At 45.7% G+C, this 20,236-nt stretch overlaps 1 protein-coding gene across 12 annotated transcripts in view; it reads left to right on the plus strand.

The window, feature by feature from the left end:
* DENND2B (DENN domain containing 2B) overlaps positions 1-20,236 on the plus strand; it is a 266,149-nt gene that overhangs the window by 237,475 nt on the left and 8,438 nt on the right. For 11 of the 12 annotated variants that reach the window (XM_072619488.1, XM_072619491.1, XM_072619489.1 and 8 more), the window contains 9 exons: positions 676-860; positions 2,154-2,263; positions 2,523-2,592; positions 5,299-5,376; positions 6,264-6,404; positions 10,992-11,140; positions 18,380-18,557; positions 18,854-18,895; positions 19,892-20,003. In XM_072619488.1, coding sequence (XP_072475589.1) covers positions 676-860; positions 2,154-2,263; positions 2,523-2,592; positions 5,299-5,376; positions 6,264-6,404; positions 10,992-11,140; positions 18,380-18,557; positions 18,854-18,895; positions 19,892-20,003 — 1,065 coding nt within the window. The remainder of the gene's footprint in view (positions 1-675; positions 861-2,153; positions 2,264-2,522; positions 2,593-5,298; positions 5,377-6,263; positions 6,405-10,991; positions 11,141-18,379; positions 18,558-18,853; positions 18,896-19,891; positions 20,004-20,236) is intronic. The other variant, XR_011969347.1, reaches the window with a different exon arrangement.

Here is a 20,236-nt window from a genome sequence, read left to right on the forward strand (position 1 = left end):
GCAAATTATTGACACCTCCTGATTCCGGTCTTGACATTCTACCCACTGTGCCCCTTTGTGAACCTTAAAGCATTCTATAACATGTGAGTTGTTATTACTTGGGTCTGGTTGTTCATCCAGTTCCAAAGCCATTTTATTGTACTAGCTATCAACCAGTCAATGTTTCCCCATCTTGCTCCTAAGAATATAATGAGAGACCTTGGCATGTCCCTTGCTGAAAGCCAGAAGTAGGGCATTAACATCTTGTCTACTCCAGGCAATGACCCTATCCCATGGTTGATCTTCTCTTGCACTCAGTGTTGTTTAAATATCTGTTTTATTGTACTTTTCATTATTCTCAAGCATCAGCTCCTTCTGGGCTTTAGCATTCCTGACATTCTTACAGCACCTTATTGATCTCTTGTGTTCATCTACAATTACCTGTCTTTCTTTCAGTTTTCTGTCTGCGTCTTTGCAATATTGGCAGTGGTCTTTCTTGCTTGTCCTGGGGATGTGGGGATGGATCCCAGATAGAACAGCTGTCTTGTACCAGTCTTTGCCCCTTTCACCTCTCGTACCTCAAACTTGCTTTCCTGTCCCCCTTCCTACTCTTCAGAGCCTGACCTTAAGGGATCCCTAGAGCCCAGTGGTGGCTGTACCCTACGTTGACCTGAGTAATCCCTGCCCCTCTTCCAGCTCACACCCAGCGCCTAGTCCACATCCAGTCTATGCTGAAGCGAGCGCCCAGCTACCGGACGTTAGAACTGGAGCTGATAGAATGGCAGGAGCGAGAACTATTTGAGTACTTTGTGGTGGTATCACTGAAGAAGAAGCCGTCCAGAAACACCTACCTCCCTGAGGTCTCCTACCAGTTCCCCAAGGTGAGGCATTCCCAGCTCAGCCTGGCCCAGCCCCGCAGGCTGCCCTCCTGGACCACATCAGGGTTAAACTGGGGAAAGAAGGGCCCCTAGTCTTGCAGATTGGGTCTGCCTTTGAGATGATGGTGACCCTGATACTTGTGTAGTATTGTCTTTGTCCCTGGGGGTATCTTAAAACACCCCAGTCAATCGACTTTCCATGGCTGGGCCAATCTCTCTCTCTCTTTTTTTTTAAATACATTCATTTTATTTATTTTTAATGCTCTACAATCACTATCATAAAACTTAGATGTTTTATCTCCCTACCTATCCTCCACCACCCCCTCCCTCCCCAAGATGGCATACAATTCTATATAGGATCTACACACACATTCCTATTGAATACATTTTCATTATAGTCATGCTGTGTAGAAGAACTAAAATAAATGGAAGAAATCATTTAACAAACCAAAACATAATACACACACACACACACACACACACACACACAAATGATCTGCTACATTCTGCGATTGAATTCCATAGTTCTTTCTCTGAATGTGGAAGGCATTTTGCCTTAGAAGACCATTGGGAATTTTTTTTTTTAATGTCATTGCATTGCTATGAAGATCCAAGTCTACCAGAAAAAACTCTCGCACGCTATGCACAAAGTTCTCCTGGTTCTGCTCCTTTCACTCAGCATCAGATCATATAAGTCCTTCCAGGCCTCTCTGAAGTCTTCTTGTTCATCATTTCTTATAGCACAATAGTACTCCATTACATTCATATACCATAATTTATTCAGCGATTCCACAATTGATGGGCATCCCTTTGATTTCCAGTTTTTGGCCACTACAAAGAGTGCTGCTATAAATATTTTTGTACATGTGGGACCCTTTCCCATTTTTATGATCTCTTGGGGATACAGTCCTAGAAGTGATATTGCTGGGTCAAAGGGTCTGCACATTTTTGTGGCCCTTTGGGCACAGTTCCAAACCGCTCTCCAGAATGGTTGGATGAGCTCACAGCCCCACCAACAATAAATTAGCCAATCTCTTCTGCTCCAGTATTTTCATGGGAGATGCAGGATGCAACCAGGCTTGTTTACTACTGACAAGCTATGAGACCACAGCCCGGGAGTCTGCAGACTTGACTGACTCAATTGCTTGGGAAGGAGAAGACATGAGGACCCATCCTCCATAGGGCCTAGAACCATGTCAGCTATTAGAAGGACACCCAGGGCCCATCCCCCTATTCCACCCCATACTAATGAGTGAGCATAACATCAAGGTTTCTCTTTCCATCCCATCCTCACAGCTGGACAGACCTACCAAGCAGATGCGGGAGGCCGAAGAGCGGCTCAAAGCCATCCCCCAGTTTTGCTTTCCTGATGCCAAGGATTGGTCTCCTGTTTCTGATTATACCAGGTGAGCCTATCTTTATGGGTTTGGCAAAAGAAAAGTGGAGAGAGTCTCCCTGCAGACCTTCTTAGTAACATTTTAGGTAGTGGCGAGGGGCTCTGCCTCGCCAGGTCCTCACCTCACAGCAGTTCCCTTCTCTTGGTACTAACTCCATACCTAGTGTTCAGGCCTGACAGGTGGATGGAGGGAGTTGGTAGCTCCTTGACCCAATGGGGTAGAACCTCCAGTTCTCTGACCCCGCCCACAATGAGTCTTTCTGTTCCAGTGAAACCTTCTCTTTCATGCTCACGGGGGAAGATGGCAGCCGCCGGTTTGGCTACTGCAGGCGATTACTGGTGAGTATGGCCTTCTTACTGATCTATGTTGGTGGAGACCATATGGACTGGGAGGAAACAAAGGATCCAGTTTCAAGGCCTGGAGAGGCAGGGATAGGATTGTTCCCGACTTCCCAGAATGAGCAGACTCATCCATCTGGGAGTTCCCATGGTGCGTGATGGAACAGACAGAAGGTGGCCATAGGGAGGATGTAGGGAGCATGGTGCTCTTGGGAAGGCAGCTTATGTCCTCTTTTGGTTCCTTTCCTCAGTGCTATTTTCTGAGGGCCTTCCTAAGGGAGATTCTTCCAGTCATTCACCTTGCCCCAGGCCGCTATGTTGGTTTTGAGCTCTTCTAGCTCATAATCCTGTCTAGACTGCTGGAGCTTCCTGGGACTCCTGGGCTCAGGAAATGACAAAGGAAACATCTCTGGTGGGCCCCAACCACTATAGCCATCCAGAATTAGGGCTGGAGGGTGGCTGACTCTCCACAGCTCTCAGTTCCCCTACTGATTTTTAGATTTTTTTCCCCCAGTTTCTTCTCCCTCCATTTTGCCAGGCTTTTGAGCCAACAGCATTGACTTTAATCTTTCCTGGGCAGGCAGGGCTAGGTCTGGACTCGGGCCTTTCATTTGGGCTCTCTGTTGGGTCAGGCCATTATCCTAGCAATGGTGCATATAACATGAGTGTCAGAGTCAGACTCTCTGGCATTAGATGTCACCTAGGCTCCCCCTTTTTGCTTCTTCTTCTCACCATGGTTTGGGTTGTTTCATGATTCTTGCTGTCAGAACTCTGAGTTCAATGAGGACAGAACAGTTTCTTGTCTGAGGTGCTTAGGGAGAGTTTTTGCCTCCATGGGGCAGGCTGTGAGGACTAATTGAGAGAGGAAAAAACCAACCCCTGTGAGCTTTCTCTCTGCAGGTGACTGAGGGATACAGGAGGGAAGAAGCTCATTATTTGGGGCAGACCACTTTTTATCTTGACATTGTTCGGGAGATGGGGAACACTGTTTCCAAGAGCCATTATGGGGTGGGGGGAACTGCTGCTTCCCAAACTGTTGGCCAGCAAAGATATCTTTAGCTTGGTTTGTCCACCAGTCAACAAGCATCTGACTATGTGTCAGATCCAGGGCTGGACATTGGGGATTTGAATCAGACCCTGCCCTGTGCTTACGCTCTATCAGAAATGGTATGTGGGTACCCAAGACCTGATGGGAAAAAGAGCACCTTGGCTCATGCTAGGCTGGGGGGCCATGAGGTAATACTGAGTCAGTGGCTGGGCAGGGAGAACTCCAGGTTGAGGATAGGGGAGTCAGATAGAGGGCTGGCTGAGAAATAAAGTGGACTAAGGACTTAATGAGAGTGATGCAGGGTGTAGGGAAGAGAACAGGCAGGACTTACTGGGAGCCCACAACCTCCCTGGGGGTTTCCAAGCTCGTCAGGGCCTGAGTGTGGAACAACTTTTGTTCCTGGTCTCACTGCTGCCCTGGGAGGGAACAGCGTGTTTGTGCTGGCCTGCACAGAGACAGCCTAGCCTGGGCCAGAGCCAAGGGGGCTGGCACCAGATCGGCATTCCTGCAGATTGGACACAATGATTTTAACCCAAATCCCACATACTTGATTTAATCACTTGGGGCTTTTTGTGGGGGGGTGAAGAGAAAAAGGGGGGAGTAGTGAGAGAAAGAAGTTAGTTTCATGCCTAATATGGACAAAAAAAAAAGCATTCCACCCTCTTTCTGGAGCTATGACGTGTGGCCAGCAGGTCTGAATCCTGAAATAGCCCCATCTGCATTTGCTTAGCAGCCAAGGCCAGAGGCCTGGAGCTAGTAGGCAGGGCTTGCACCTGCTGCTCCTTGCCCTGGCCCCCAAGTCTGCCCGTCTGATCCCCAGGTACCCTGTGAGTGCCTTTGTCTGATCCCAGTAACTTAGGACAAGATAGCTTGCATCACTGCTGAGCTTTTGTAGGGCCTTCTCTACCAGGTGGGGAGGGGGATGGATGGCCTATCAGAACCAGCTTCTCACTCCTTTTTTCTCTCTCCTCAGCTTCCCTTTCCCACTGCAGCCTTCTCCTTTCCTTTTGCTTCTCGTCTTGCTCTCTGCCTTTTCTCCCAATTCTGCCTCGTCGATTCTCCCTCCATCCTCCCCAGAACAGCAGGTAGAGAGACTGGATGAGGGGACACAGGCTGCTTCCCCTTTTCGGCAGGTTGCCTAACTCAGTGAGTGTCTGCTGCCTCAGACCCTCTTGCTCCATCATGGTCTTTGGGCTCCCAGACCTAGGGCAGGACAGGGAGGAGTGTGAACCCCCAGGTGCACCCTCCAGTGAGTGCTTGGCCCTCTGTCCTCTGTGTTGGTCTTAGAGAGGGCCATCGGTCTGTGTTCTTCTGAGGTTGGGGGTGGGTGGGAAATGTCTGCTGTGGTGGTGGTGGAAATGTCTCTAGAGTCATGGCAGGGCAGATAAAATAGGGTCACCCAAGAGCTTTGGGGGGCTCGAATCATTAAAATGAGGGAAAGCCAATTGGAGAATGTAAGAATGCTTTTGATTCCAATCTCTCCCCTGTGGGGTCTGGTTAGTGCTGGAAGTTCCCTCTGGGGGTGGGAGAGGAGTTGGGAAATGTATCTCCAGGGGGAACCCCCATGCCCCGGGCTCTGTAGGGGTGAACCCAGACAGTAACCATCTGCTCCTGTGTCTCTGTCTCATTCTCTCTGTTGACTCGTCTCTGTGTCTCAGCCAAGTGGAAAAGGGCCTCGTCTCCCCGAGGTGTACTGCGTCATCAGCCGCCTCGGCTGCTTTGGCTTGTTTTCCAAGGTAAGGGGTTCAGTCAGGGAGCCCCTGCCAGGAATCCTCCTGGACTTACAAGTTTTCCAGTTTCTCTTAGAAAATCATCATGATATTAGAGTAAACACTATCGGACATCAGGTGTTAGGACCTAGATTTGAATCCCATCTCTATGCACAAGATCTTGGGCAGGTTACCACCTTAAGAGCTCCTGTGCTCGTATCTGTAAAATGGGAACTTTGATGAGTACCACTTACCTCCCAAAGTTGTTAGGCTCCAATGACAGCGTGTACATAAAGCACTTTGTAAATCTTAAAGCGACGTGTAAATGTTAGTTCTCCATAGCTAGGGAGAAAAATGGAGAGATGTGAGTGTCATGGAGGGTGAGGAAGAGAAATAGAGCCCATTTTGGGCATCTGCCCTCAGCAGATGAGAGGCTTTCTCCCTCTGTGTTTCGTGGGCTGGGGTGGGGGCTACTGCCTCTCCTTCCAACCCTCCCTCCTCACTCCTTGTTTCTGAAACCCAGCCCTCTACAGAATTGGTGTTTCTGCCTTGGTCAGAGGCCTGTGAACCTACTGGGGACAGAGCTCAGCCTTCTGGATTGTGGGCATGGAGATGGGATGCCAGGGGAACCAAATGATCCAAGAAGTCTTTTCTGTGCTCAGTTCCAGGGCACAGAGTTGGGGGTGGGGCTTATTTGGAAAGCAGGGTTTATAGTGACTGTCAAGGATGGGGAGTGGGAGACCTGTCCACACACAACCAGGGGGTGAGGGTGTTCTAGACTTTGCAGGAGTCAAAAGAACCACAGGCCCTGGGAGTAGATCAGTCTAGTTTGACTACCTAGTACTTCTAGTCCCTGGAGGAGGGAAGGAGACACTCCATTGATATGATTGTTTTTTCTTGGGTGGTTGGGACAGATCCTTGATGAGGTGGAGCGACGTCGAGGGATCTCGGCTGCCCTGGTGTACCCCTTCATGAGAAGTCTCATGGAGTCACCCTTCCCTGCTCCAGGAAAAACCATCAAAGTGAAGACCTTCCTGCCTGGTTCAGGAAACGAGGTATGACCTGGCCCTTGTGATCTCACTGGCACCCTGATCTGTGTGGTGAAGCCAGTTGTGTCTGCAGATCTGGAAGTATCACCCCTTCTCTGTTTTGGGGATTGGATGCAAGTCATAGGTGCTGAAAAACTCTTGAATGAATGGATGCCCCACCATCCTGGGGAGACAATTGTGGAAGGTGTTTAGTGGGTGCTGACTGTAGAGCAAAGCCCTGCATGCCAGCCGCCATGTGGACTCTGGGTCAGATACTGTGGTTATCATGTCACAGCCAATCATAAGAACATGTGAACAGGTGACCCTACTCCTGGGGTCTCCCAGACCACCACAGTCACCCCTCCTCAATGCCCCAGAATCCTAACTATCAGACTCATTTTAGCATTCTGCATCTGCAGAATGGGAAGGGACTAGTTGCTCTTCCATCCACAGCCTTGGCACAGGCAGGATGCTGGGGTACTCCCTCTGGACAGTAGCCATACTTGCCTGTTTCAGGCTGCTGTAACACCGCTCTGTCTCCTGCTTGGGGCCAGCAGTGATGGCTGGTAATAAATATTGCAGTTTCTATCCTGGAGGCAGGTGGGAAACCCAGATCCATGGAGGGATAGTTATGCCCCATGGGCCTTGTGATGAAGCTCCTTTATGGTAGTGGGAAGAGACTTTGACTCATTGAGTGGATTGGTCAAGGCTCCTGGCCTTTTGGGGCCTCAGTTTCCTCATCTGTCAGACAGTCCATGCTCAGCCTGCCTCCCAGGGTCATTATAGGTCTCATGGGAGATAATGGATGTGGCCTCTGTTAGCTAAATATTTTTATAAGTTCATGACGTCTTTGGTGTAGGCAGGTGTTCAGTGTTTTAGAGCAGATCATATATTCCATACCTTCTTTTATGTGCTCGTCTTCTCCATACTGCCTTTCAACACTTCCAGTGAGCTGTGACTTTCTCCAATGCATCCTTTTCCTATGCAGAGCTCCATCCTTGCAAACCTGGGGTACACAGTTTAATGAGGATCTATGACCACCTGCTGGTCCTACTCTCTATAAATCTTCTAGGAGGGATGTATTGGAGGCTTTCCTCTGGGGCTTTTGAGTGTCTCAGGATACCTGGGGACCTTCATGGCACTCCACATTCTGGAAAAATCAAATGGCTGAAAAGTCACAATGACACTCAGTCCCATGGGTAGTCCACTCCCATAAGCCCACCCGCAGGCATATCTTAGGTAAGCCTCGCAGAGACTGGGCCCCACATTGAACCAGAAGAAGAAAACAGGCCAGGTCACATTTGGGAAAGCAGATCCCTCAATGGTCCCAAAATATTAGCTACCTATTTCGTGAGCACTAATATTCTTCAGGGATGCTCGATGGCTATAAACCCTTGGAACCCCACGATCTCTGAAAAATTACAACAACGACCAAAGATCAATGAAAAGATACTTGGTGAACATAGGTAAGTTGTGGCATGTTCCCAATGAATAGTGTGTTCATGAAAATATGTGATATAAAACTTATCACTGAATACACATATGACTGGAACAGGAGGTTGGCTGATCACATTTTGAGAATGAACAAGGTAACAGACAGCCTAATGTAGGTGGGCTACCCGTCTAATGGTGGCATGGTGATTTTTCATTCATTTGGGTTTTTTCCAGATTGTGGTTTGCCATGATTTACAGCCATAAAGGGCTGCCAAGAGGAAAAAAACTCTGTGTGTGTGTGTGTGTGTGTGTGTGTGTGTGCAGGCGCATGTGTGAGAGTAATTTGTAATTACTATGATAGACTTTACTGCCTCCTTTTCTAAAAGTGATTCAGCCCACTTTCCTCTTCATGTTCAATTCTGCATCCATTCTTCATTGCCCATCGGTAGCGCCTATTCAGGAGATATATAGGTATATCAATGTGTCTGTACACACATATGATATATACACATGTGCATGAATGTACATTTACATACACACACACACACATACACACATGCCTACTGTGGACTAACTCAGCATGCTGCCCATCCAACTGAAAATCATAGTTTTGGGTAACAGGCATTTTTCATCAACTTGGGACTTTTATCTCTGGACTTTTAGGTCTTTTTGTGTGCATCTCATTGAGAGAGAAGCTCTTCTGTTATTTTGGAACTGGGTGCAGTCAGCATCTTGTCATCCCATAAATAGGAGGTTTAGGATCTTACCATTTATAGGGAATCCCTTTTCCTCTTGGATGCTGCCCAGCACCCTCTTTCTGGTTTTCCCTAAGAAGAATGTAAATGCCTCCCGGGGAAGGACTGTTTTCATTTTTGTGTCCCCAGTGATTGGCACAATATTAGCTACATAGGAAATGCTTAATAACTCTTATGAAACTGAATTGAGTAACAGTGACAGATGTTTCTGGAAAGAATGTCCATCTCCATGTTTTATGCCTTGCTTGGCATTTCATAGAGTGAAAACGTCTAACTCTGGGTGTCCTTGTGGCTTTTCATCCACTTGGTGGTTTTTCCAGATTGTGGTGTACCATGATTTGCAGCCGTATACAGTAGCCAAGAGGAATATTGGTATTTTTTAAAAATGGTATGTGTGTGAACAGCTTGTATTTGTTAAAAGCTCCAGATGGCTCTGTCTGTGGTTTCGTCTGTCAAAGTATCTTATGTAGTCTTAAGACACTGCATGGAAGACAATATTAGGAAAGAAACTCTTAAGGCTACATTTTGTTCTACCAAGTCAAAATTAAAAAAAAACAACAACCCTCAGTTATCAATAAACACAAGAGAGATCCTGTAGTCTTTACACCATTCAGATCGCTTGTGTGTCTGAAGTGATCTGCCTGAAAATCACAGGACCCCACAGGACCCCTGAAATTGCCAATTTATCCAAAAGGTGAAGGAGAGGAGGCTGGTGGGTATAAGTCAGCTACTGTGTATCATCTCCAGTGGCTCACATTCACCAAGTAGCATAAGAGATGTCATCCAGGAAATGATGTGTTAAGGAACCATTCACCCAGCAGGGAACAGCAGGTAACAGAGAAGGACAGATTGAGGGTACCTGTTTGTTATCCATGAAATCTTAAAAGACTTAAAAGAAAGGCCTCTCGCACTTTGGGTATATCCTCTGTGGGGGAGTGGTGGGAGGCCACAGACAAGGAGGCAAGTCATCCAACTCAGTGCTGCCTGTTTGCCCAGCATGGTGTTTAGTGCTGGATAAAAATCACACAGGATGCGAGGGTGTAGAGGAGTTGTGATCTGCACACTAGGAGGATGCACCCATTTCTGTGAGATTGCAGATTGATTGAAATCATTTCCCCCCCAATGTGGTGGTCAGTCAGACTTCTTTTTCATGGATTTCATCAAGGAGGTTTTATAGTATTCCACAGCTCAAACTATTCTTATCACCCTTTGCTGAGCTCTCCAACTGCCCATTTATCTTGCCCATGCTAGAGCAGCCTGACCAACAGATGCTGGTGCCTTGGTTCTGACCCTGAGAGTAGCTTTTGTGAAAGGAAGGATCCCCACTCTCAGATTCCTGATTCCTAAGATCTCACATGCCAAGAGTAAATTCCCACCTTTACCCATCCCTGACCCGTCCACTGGCTCTCTGGAGAGGGATTGCCCATGAAGAGGAAGGAATGCTTCTTGAGTAGTAGACCAACTTTGGGCAGAGCTACCTCCTGAGAAGTGTTTGAGACTCAGGATCAGCATGACGAGCACACCTGTACCATGATCTGGGAGATGGTTAGTGCCCCAGCTGCAGTCCCCAGCCCTTTCTCACAAAGGAGCCAGGACAAAATTCATCACGGCTTGATCCTCTTAGTGCTTTCTGTCAATCTCTATGCTGTTACTCTAACACTATGGCCTTCGCTCTCCCTCTAAGGATTAAGATGAGGGTGGCAGGGACTGCCTAAAGCAGGTACTTCACAGTTTAAAAGCGCGAGAGACATTGGCATGGGAGAGCCTACATGACCTTTCCTGTTAAGACTAGGAGATGCCTGGAATTGTGAGCTGTGGCCCCCACCTACAGGCAGAGAGATAGATAACACAGTCTTTGCAGTATCATTATAACCTGGCATTCCTTCTTGATTATAAAGGCAGATCAAGGCAGGAGCAGAGTCAGTCTTGGTCCAGCACCTCTGTCTGGAGAACTGGGAGATAATGACCAGACAGCTGCTCCAGAAGTTCTCAGGGCATTGTGGGGCAAATTCTTGAGCTCCTTCATGCCTCTGTACCCCATGAATAAGGAGTTTGGATGGACCAAGAGCCCTTTCCTGGCAGGTTCAGTAGTAGAGTTGGATCCACTGGGATGACCTTTCCTCCTTCACTTCTCTGCTTCCAAAACCTTGATCATTTTTCTATCCTTCCTTTAATCATTCCTTTCTCTGTTCTCTCCCTCTCTCCATCTTTCCCTCTATTGAGCTTGGCCATGAGAGAAGGCGAAGGATGACATCTCTTATTTGTGACTATTTTGGGTGTTGGACCTAGAGAGAAGGGGAGGGTCTGGGATGCTTCCCAGATAAAGGGAATTGGGAGTGGATTCAGGCCTGAACAGGAGCCACTCTCCACCCTTTGCCCCTCATTATGCATGGCTCACTCTCTCCCTCTGCCTGGCTCTCGGTAGGTGTTGGAGCTGCGGCGGCCCATGGACTCGCGCCTGGAGCATGTGGACTTTGAGTGTCTGTTTACCTGCCTCAGCGTTCGCCAGCTCATCCGTATCTTCGCCTCACTGTTATTGGAGCGGCGTGTCATCTTTGTTGCTGACAAGCTCAGGTAGGGTCAGAAGGAAGTGGTTGGGATCTGGGAGGGAAGGAAAGAGGGAGAAGGGAAAGAAGGAAGGAAAGCAAACTTGCCCATACCTCCAGAGGAGCCAGGGCTTTCCCATTTGCCTTCTCTGAGTATTCTCCTGTGACCTTGACCTGTGGCCTTGAATCCCATTGCTAGAGCATTACATAAGTTTTTCTGGGAATGTGTCTCAGGCTGGACTCTTAGAGCTACACATACTCCTAAGGGTGAAGTTTATTAAGGAATTGGGTGCATTAAGGTTTAGTTGAGTCCAGGAAACTTTCATTCGAATTACAAAAATCACAGAAGCTCAGAATGTGAAGGAGTATGAGAGTCCACCTAACCCAACTCAAACCTGACAGAAAATTGCTTCTACATCACCAGCAAGTGAAGCCAGTTCCTCATGACAGACTTCCAAGTGACGTTGTTCTCCTCGGTTCTCCTGCCTTCACAGTCTGTCTTGTTGAATCTTTGTCTAGCTCATGCTCATTTAGTGGGTATCTCCAAAGGCTCTTTTCTTGTCTCCCTCTATACTATTATCTTACTTAGTGATCTTATCAGGTCCCATAGTCAATTATCATCTCGATGCCAATAATTCTGTATATGTTTATGTATCCAGCCCCAATCTCTCCCCTCACTTCCAGTCTTGCATCACCAAATGCCTTTTGTGTAACTGGAATTGTAATGTCTGATTGGCATCTCACACTCAACATGTCCAAAAAAAGAATTCATTCTTTTTTTCCCTACATCTTCTTTCCCCAAATTTTCTATACTGTCAAAGGCACCACCAATATACTAGTCACTCAGGTTCAATGCCATCCTTGATTTCTTGCTCACGGTCACCTCACATAATCTATAACCAAGGGTTGCCATTTCTACTTTTATAGTATCTTACATATATGTCCCCTTCTTTCCCGTCACATAGCCACTGACTATATGGTGCAGGCCTTCACTACCTCTTATCTGAACTATTGCAACAGACTTTGGTTGGTTTTTCCCTATCTTGAAACAATTATTATGTTTCCCTTAAGTCTTCTTTTCTCTAGGCTAAGCACTCCCATTTTCTTTAATCAAAGATTGCATGCATGATGCATGATTCCGAGGCCTTCCACCATCCTGGCCATCCTTGTCTGGATCATCTTCTCGTTAGCTTCTCCAAAATGTGGTGGCCAGAATTGGACTCAATACTCCAGAAGAAGTCTGAGCAGGGCAAGGTACCCCAGTACTATCACTTCACTAGACCTGGATGCTGTACCTCTATTAAATGTAGCTTAGGATCATTCTAGCTTTTCTGACTCTTATATCTCACACATTTTCAGCTGATTGTCAATGAAAATCCCCAGATCTTTTTTTTTTCACAACCATTACCTAGTCATTACTTTTGCTCATCGTGAAGTTGACTTTTTTGGACTCTGGATTAGAACTATTATATTTAACTCTGTATTTGTTATTATTTAGTCATTTTTGGTTATGTCCAACTCTTCATGACCCCTTTTAGGGTTTTCTTGGCAGAGATACTGGAGTGGTTTGCCATTTCCTTCTCCAGCTCGTTTTACAGATGAGGAAACTGAGGTAAGCAGGGTGAAGTGACTTGCCCAAGGTCACACAGCTAGTGAGTGTCTGAGACTGGATTTGAACTCTGGGCTTCCTAACTCCAGGCCTGGCACTATCTGCTGAGCTACCTTTTAACACTGTATAAGTTAATATCTTTTTAGATGTAGCCCAACAATCAATCTAGCCTTTGGAGATCTTTATGGATTGTGATTCTGTTCTCAAACCTTGTAATTCATCCCTTTCTGATTTGTGTCATCTCTAAATTTGATAAACATATTATCTAAGTTGTCATCCAATTCACTGATAAAAATTAGTGATATTATCTGACACTTATATAATGTTTTGTGGTTTTTAAAACCCGTTTGTATGTAATCAAGAACAAATACTCAGATAATGAAGACTTGACAGTGGTCACATAGCTAATCGGTGGTGAGATAGGGTTTAAGTCCCAGATCTGCCACCTCTATGTCTAGGGCTTCTTTGTTACTATATCAGCAGCAGAACAATTAATGATTGTTCTTTGGATCTAGACTTTCAGCTAGTTCCGACTCTACCTAAGATTATGATCATTTCGCCCACATTTTTCCATCTTGTTCATGACCATAGCATGAGAGACTTTGTCAGATGCTTTGCTGAAATCTAAATATGTGATGCTTTTTATCATTTACCTTAGTTTATAGTTTTGTAAGGCTGTTAAAAAATGAGATCACATTAATATGGCATGATCTGTTCCTGATGAAGCGGTGTACTGGCTTTTAGTGATTGCTGTCTCCCTTTCTAAATGCTCACAAACCATCCCTTTAATAATACATCATTGTTTCAGGAATTCAACTCAAGGTCATTAGTCTCTCATTTGAAGACTATTCTCTTTAAAAAGAGGAGAAGGACATTTTTCCTTCTATTGTCCTGTTTTCCACATTTTGCAAAAATCACTATCTTCCAGTTCTTTCCATCCCAGGCCTACTAAACTGAGCTTACTGGGAACAATTAGGTGCTCTCATACTATCTTCTTACTTATCTTAGGTTTGAACTTCCTTTTAATGATTTTTGTTCTGTTTTTCCACTCCAAAATTCATCTGTAACTGAGAAAAGAGAGGCAAAATAAAGGTTAACAAGCTCTCTGTCTCATCCATTAACATTATTTTATCAATCCCAAGCAACCAACAATCCTGTCCCCTTCGCTGATTCTCCTCTTACCCCAAGATAACTTTAAAAAGCCCTTTTTGTTATACTGACCATCCTCAACTCATTCTTCATTTTGGTGCCCCTACTGGTAGGCTCACCAGACTGGTCTGTTTTGGGAAACATTGATGATTTAAACCTGTTGACTAGGTGGTACAGTAGATAGAGCACCGGGTCTAGAGTCAGGAAGATTCCTCTTCTGAGTTCAAATCTGGCCTCAGACACCTACTAGCTGTGTGACCCTGTGTAAGTCACTTCATCCTATTTGTCTCAGTTTCCTAATCTGTAAAATGAGCTGGGGAATGAAATGGTAAACTACTCCAGTATCTCTGCCAAGAAAATTCCATATGGGGTCATGGAGAATCAGATATGAATAAAAACAACTAAACACCAACAACAAATACTTTACCCAGAGTTTGGCAAAGGATTTGACAGTCACTAAGGCTGTTTTTGTGAGTAATATGGAGAGGCATGGGCTAGATGATAGGATGGTTGAATATGGTTAAATGATCAGACCCAACGAGTGAGCATTAATGGGTGCATGCCAGAACACAAAGAGAGATGTCTAGTGGTGTGCCCTAGGGAATTTTTACCTTGGCCCTTTACCATGTAACATTTTTTATCTTTCACTTGGATGAAAGCATAGTTGGCAAGCTAATCATATTTACAAGTGACAGAAAACTGGGAGAGAAAAGTAACATGTTGAATTACAAAGTCAAGTTCCCTCTATATCTGTGAATCTAGAACATGATGGAATTGGAACAGCTCCACAGTAGAGTTGGACCCCAGAGGGAGATCCCACTTTTGGCTCCTCAGTCTCTGAGTTCCACAGTCTTAAAGCTTTTGAGCTACTCAGGGGAGCTGGACACATTGCCTAGTGACCAGAGTAAAGGACCCCAAAGAGTCAAGTTGGCCCAACTGGGCTCCTTGGGGGAAAAACCCTAACTTTTAAATCCCAGATCTGCCAGCTCTGTCTCTAGGTCTTCTTTTTTACTACATCAGGAGCAAACCAAGTACATATCTTTGGGGATACTCAATTGGAAACTTTCCTCCATTTATATAAATTCATTTATATAAATTCATTAATCATTGTTCTTTGGACCTAGGCATTGAGCTAGTTCCAACTCTCCATTCTGTTCATGATGATAGCTTAAGAGACTCCTAGCTTTATGTCCAGTCACTCAGGCTTGAAGCCTTGGGTGCATCTACGACTCTTCCTTCTCCCTTGTTTGACACTGCCCCTCCCCCCAACACAGTCCATTATTTCTACTTCCACAATGTCTCCTGCAGGCCTCATTTTTATCATGCTCTTTTATTGCTCATAGTGAGGTACTTCTCTGCCTATGCTTGGGTCCAGATGCGCTTAGGACAAGATCTTACCATCATCCTGCCCTCTCCATTCTGATTCTCCTTTGCTGGATCATCTTCCTCCTACCATCCAAGGGTGGGACTCACCCAAGGTTCTGTCCCAAAGCCTTCTCTCTCCACACTTCCTCATTAAGTGCCTTACATCTAATGTATATTTGTTGAATTGAATTCGTCTTTTCATCCGGTCCAGCTATAAATCACTTAGGGGTAGGATCTATACTATATGTATTGTTTTATGCATGTATGTATTTGTATTTATACATATGTATAATTTTTATGTATTACCTAACAACAATGTGCCCTTGTACATAGTAGGCAGTTCATTGAATTTAATGAGGAGAGACCTGTTCCTCTTCCCTCATCTTCATTCCTATGTATGCCTTCCTCATTCCGTGCCCTGGAAGTGGAGAATTAAGACTGCTCCAAAGTGGGTAAACCACGGTTTTGAAAAGAAAAAATTTCCCCTGTTTCAAAACTAACATTAGGAATTTCCCCTCCTTCCAAACCCCAATATTTCTTATACTCTAAAACATTAAGTATGGTACACTTTCCAGTAAGAAATAACCAGGGCTTTTTGAGTTGGCAGCCACCCAGAATCGGGGTCACACCCATTCTCACTGTAGTTTGGCATTGAGTAGGTATTAATGGGCAGATGCCAGTCTAGAAGACAGCATCTCTCGTGATGTAACTTAGGGAACTTTGACCTTGGCCCTGTGCCATTTAATAGTTTTTATCTTTGACTTGATGAAGGCCTAGCTGGGAAGCTTATCATCTTTGCAGGGGATAGGAAGCTGGGAAGGACCCACCGTCCCTGTTGGGTCATTCTGCTCTGCCACACCTGTTTCATGGGGCCCCTGCTTTGACCCAGGCCTCATTTTATGACCCTGAAAAACTCAACCCTTAACCATCCTCTGGCTTTTCCTTCTATGCCCAGCCTTTGTGCCCCTCCCACACCGTCCCCAACTTAGTGTCGTGTTCTAGGCTCTGAATGTGACCATTGTTTGTGCCCGTGACTTCAGCCTGCGGGTGTGAACACATTCCAAGGCTTGGGCTCCTTCATTCTCCTAGCACCAGCCGGCTACGTAGGGATTCTGCTGTGTGCCAGGTCTAAGGGGCAGGGGGTAGGGGAGGGCAGGCGGCACAGAGTACATGGGATTGGGGTGTGAATATCAGCTGCCTGAGAGGGTTTGGATTATGCTGCTATTTAGTATCGCAAAAAAACCTTCTTATTCTCTAAGTCTTTGCTCATCATGAACAAGCTTCTGCTGGCCTGGAGAGGAGAAGGGGTCTTGACTTTGTAGAATATAGAAACACCCCAAGGAGTGCTAGAAAAATATCAGTATTTTAGATAGATTACTCCCATCTGCCTGGGGCGGAAAAAGAACTAAAATTTTGCCTAACACTGTCTTCTGCATAGCAGATGATGGATAGATATTTGTTTACTGAGTTATTTAATTGAAACCTGAATAAGTTATCCACTAGAGGGCCCAGCCATCATGTTCTGGGCCTTTTAGAAACTTGGTCCAGCAACAGATCCTGTAATCTTTCCCATATGCCATTCTGTCCAGTAAGACTTGAGCCAAAATCTCTTCTGCCCCTCTCCCTACCTTTCCAATACCCCTACCACAGCTGTCTGTTCCAGGAATCTGTAGATAGGAGTTACCAGGAAGGGCCCATGTTATAGCAGACGTGGGGCAGTCCTCAGGGGCATAAAGGGATAGAAAGTGGGGCCAGCCAAGTTTGATAAAGAGTTACACTAGACCTGCCCGGGCAAGGAGGTGACAATGGGTGGAGTCACCTCATAGAGGCCCTGAAGACATGACTCTGTACCGGGTGGGACGCTGCTGGAACCTGTACCTAGGCCAAGTCAACTCCAAAATGTCAGCAGTACAGGGAAACATTCTCTTTTCCTCTCTGATCTTGTTTCCTCTTTTAAAATGAAGTGTTTGGGTTGGAATGATCTCTGATCGCTTGCAGCTCCAACATGCTTTGATCTGGTGAATCATAGACTTTTTTTTACTCTTTAACACACAGTCAGGACACATACTCAGTCTGTATTTACCTACACTCATATTTGTTCATGTTTAGCCACATGTGCAAAGCATACAATGAGATCTCTCTCTAGATTTTTTCTAGATCTCTTTCTGGATTTCTTTTCCTATTTCTTTCATTCAAGATTTCTAGAACTCTTTCTAGATCTCTTTCTCCTGTCTCTCTAAGTCTCTTTCTGGATCTCTCTAGATCTTTTTTCTGCATCGCTCCAGACCTCTTTGTGAAATTCTCTAGATCTCTCTCTAAATCTCTTTCTAGATCCCTTTCTATATCTTTCTCTATTTCTTCCTCGATCTCTTTCTAAAACTCTGCCTTGATCTGTTTCTAGATATCTTTCTGGATTTCTTTCTAGACTTCTTTCTATCAAGAGTTCTAGATTTCTTTCTAGTTCTCTTTTTAGATTTCTCCAGATCCCTTTCTATATCTCTCCCGAGATATCTTTCTAAATCTCTTTATAGACCTCTTTCCAAATGAAGACAGGCATGAGGGAATATAACTCGTTTTTTGTGATAAACAAAGCCATTGGTGGGGAGGGGGGTTTGAGATTGCCAAGGGAAAGAATATAAGGTAGAGAAGAGAAAGACTATTCCCCTACACTTAAGGGAAGATGGAGGATGATGTACCTTTGAAGAAGATAGAGAAGGACCAATCAGACAAGTAGGAGGAGAGCCAGAAGAGAGGTCAGATAAGCCAAGAAGTTCTAAAATGCTCTATATACATCTGTTATACTTGAAGATTTGGCCTTGCACACTCCCTCCTTTATTATCCCACATCCTTGTGCTGGGCCCAGTCATCTCTGGAGCACTAACATGCTCCTTATCTGTTGTACAAAAGGATTAGATATGATTCTGCTTTGGGTCTTCTTGGGGATGCTAATTGATGGGGAGGCCTTGCCTGGCCTTCCTGTCTGGCCTTCCTGTAATAGTTTTTTGGGTATCTTCTGAAGCCCCAATACGCTTGGGAGGCTCTGTATTTATCTCCCTCTCTCCCAGGTTGGGGCTGGTGTTTTGCCTTTCTTGCGCCCACCATCTTCCCCAGGCTTAGGTGCTCCATCTTTCTCCTTCTCTCTAGCACCCTGTCCAGCTGTTCCCATGCAGTGGTGGCCCTGCTCTACCCCTTCTCCTGGCAGCACACCTTCATCCCTGTGCTCCCAGCCTCCATGATCGACATTGTCTGTTGCCCCACCCCTTTTCTGGTTGGTCTGCTCTCCAGTTCCCTCCCCAAACTGAAGGAGCTGCCTGTGGAGGAGGTGGGTCCTAATGGTTGGGGAAGGAGGGTTGGGGGAAGGAAGGGGGAGGGCAAGGAAGGCGGGAAAAGGGAAGGGGAGGGCAGCTGGTCTTCTTGGGTTTGACCTTGTCTGCTGTCCTTGGGCTCTCCCCTCTGCTCTTTGTCCTTCTATCTACTTCTTCTGGAGTGGCATCTCTGGGCAGGAGTTGGTACCCCAAACTCACTCTGTAGGGTTATTGAACTCCAGGATGTGCATGGTGCCAGAAAGATGACTTCATGAGAACCTTATATTACCCTAGAATTCTCTTTTATCCTTAGGCCTTGATGGTGAATCTGGGATCTGATCGGTTCATCCGACAGGTAAGCAAAGTGTGAACTAGCCCACGGCTGGTGGCTTCTACCCTCCCACCAGCTGTTGGGTTACAGGTTTGGACTAGCCTTTAGAATTTCTTTACCTTTTTCATGTCCTGGACCCCTTGGATGACAGTCTGGTGAAACCTCTGAACCTCTTCTCAGAACAATGTTTTTAAATGCATATAAAGTAAAATATATAGGATTACAAAGGAAGCCAATTATGTTACAATTTAGTTTTTTGTTTTTTAGTCAGTTAGTTCTGTCTGACTCTTCATGACCTCTATCTGGTGTTTTCTTGGCAAAGATACTGGAGTGGTTTGCCATTTCCTTCTTTACCTCATTTACAGATGAGGGAACTGAGACAAACAGGGTGGAGTGACTTGCCCAGGGTCACACACGAGTAAGTATCTGAGGCCAGATTTAAATTATGGCCCTCCTGACTCCAGGCTTAGTAGTCTATCCACTTCACCCCTTAGCTGCCCATAATTCAGTTAGAAAGATATAAAAAAGAAACTCAACTCACATTCACCTTTAACCCAAGGTTTAAGAGCTCTGGTCCTCCACATCATACCCACTACTCACCCCTCACAAACGAGAGTCAGACTAGATTGAGGTTTATACTAATTAATTCTCAGTGTTGTGGGGCTCCATTATTGGCAGTGGAAAGAAGCCTCTTAGATGCCCCCTTCCTTCTCTAGCGGGCATCTTCTGAGGAAGGGAATCATCTCAGTGGTCTTGTGGACAAGGAGACACAAGACCCTGGGTTCTAGCCCTTTCTCTACCACTTAGGAATTTGATGACTTTGGCCATGTCACTTAAACTCTTGGAATCCAGATTTCTTCATCAGTATGACAGGTTTGAGATCCCATATGATTCCAGTTTGTTTCTTTGAAATGAGTTGGAGAGTGAAGCATCAGGGTGGGTCCTCACCCTTCCAGGAGGGATCTAGCACCATGTTCTGGCCACAGAGGTTAGCAGTCTTTTCTTACTTCATTCTTGCAGATGGATGATGAGGACACCCTATTGCCTAGGAAATTACAGGCGGCTCTGGAGCAGGCTCTGGAGAGAAAGAATGAACTGATCTCCCAGGACTCTGATAGTGACTCCGATGATGGTAAGAAGGGGCCTAACTGGTCTGGACTCTGATGTAGCTATCAGGGCTAGAGAATAGCCATGGGGCAGAAAAAGGCTCTTTTCCCTTAAAAATTACTCTCTATGGCCTGTCTTGGGCCAAGTCTAGTCTGTCTGATGGAAGAACAAGAGGAGAGGCCTTCCTCCCAGGTCCAGATCCCCTAAATGTCTCGGGAGGAGGATCATGGTAATTTCTCAGAGGATATCTAGAAATGT

This window comes from Notamacropus eugenii, chromosome 6 (assembly GCF_028372415.1).
Source record: "Notamacropus eugenii isolate mMacEug1 chromosome 6, mMacEug1.pri_v2, whole genome shotgun sequence".
In the NCBI taxonomy this organism is placed as follows: Eukaryota; Metazoa; Chordata; class Mammalia; order Diprotodontia; family Macropodidae; genus Notamacropus; species Notamacropus eugenii.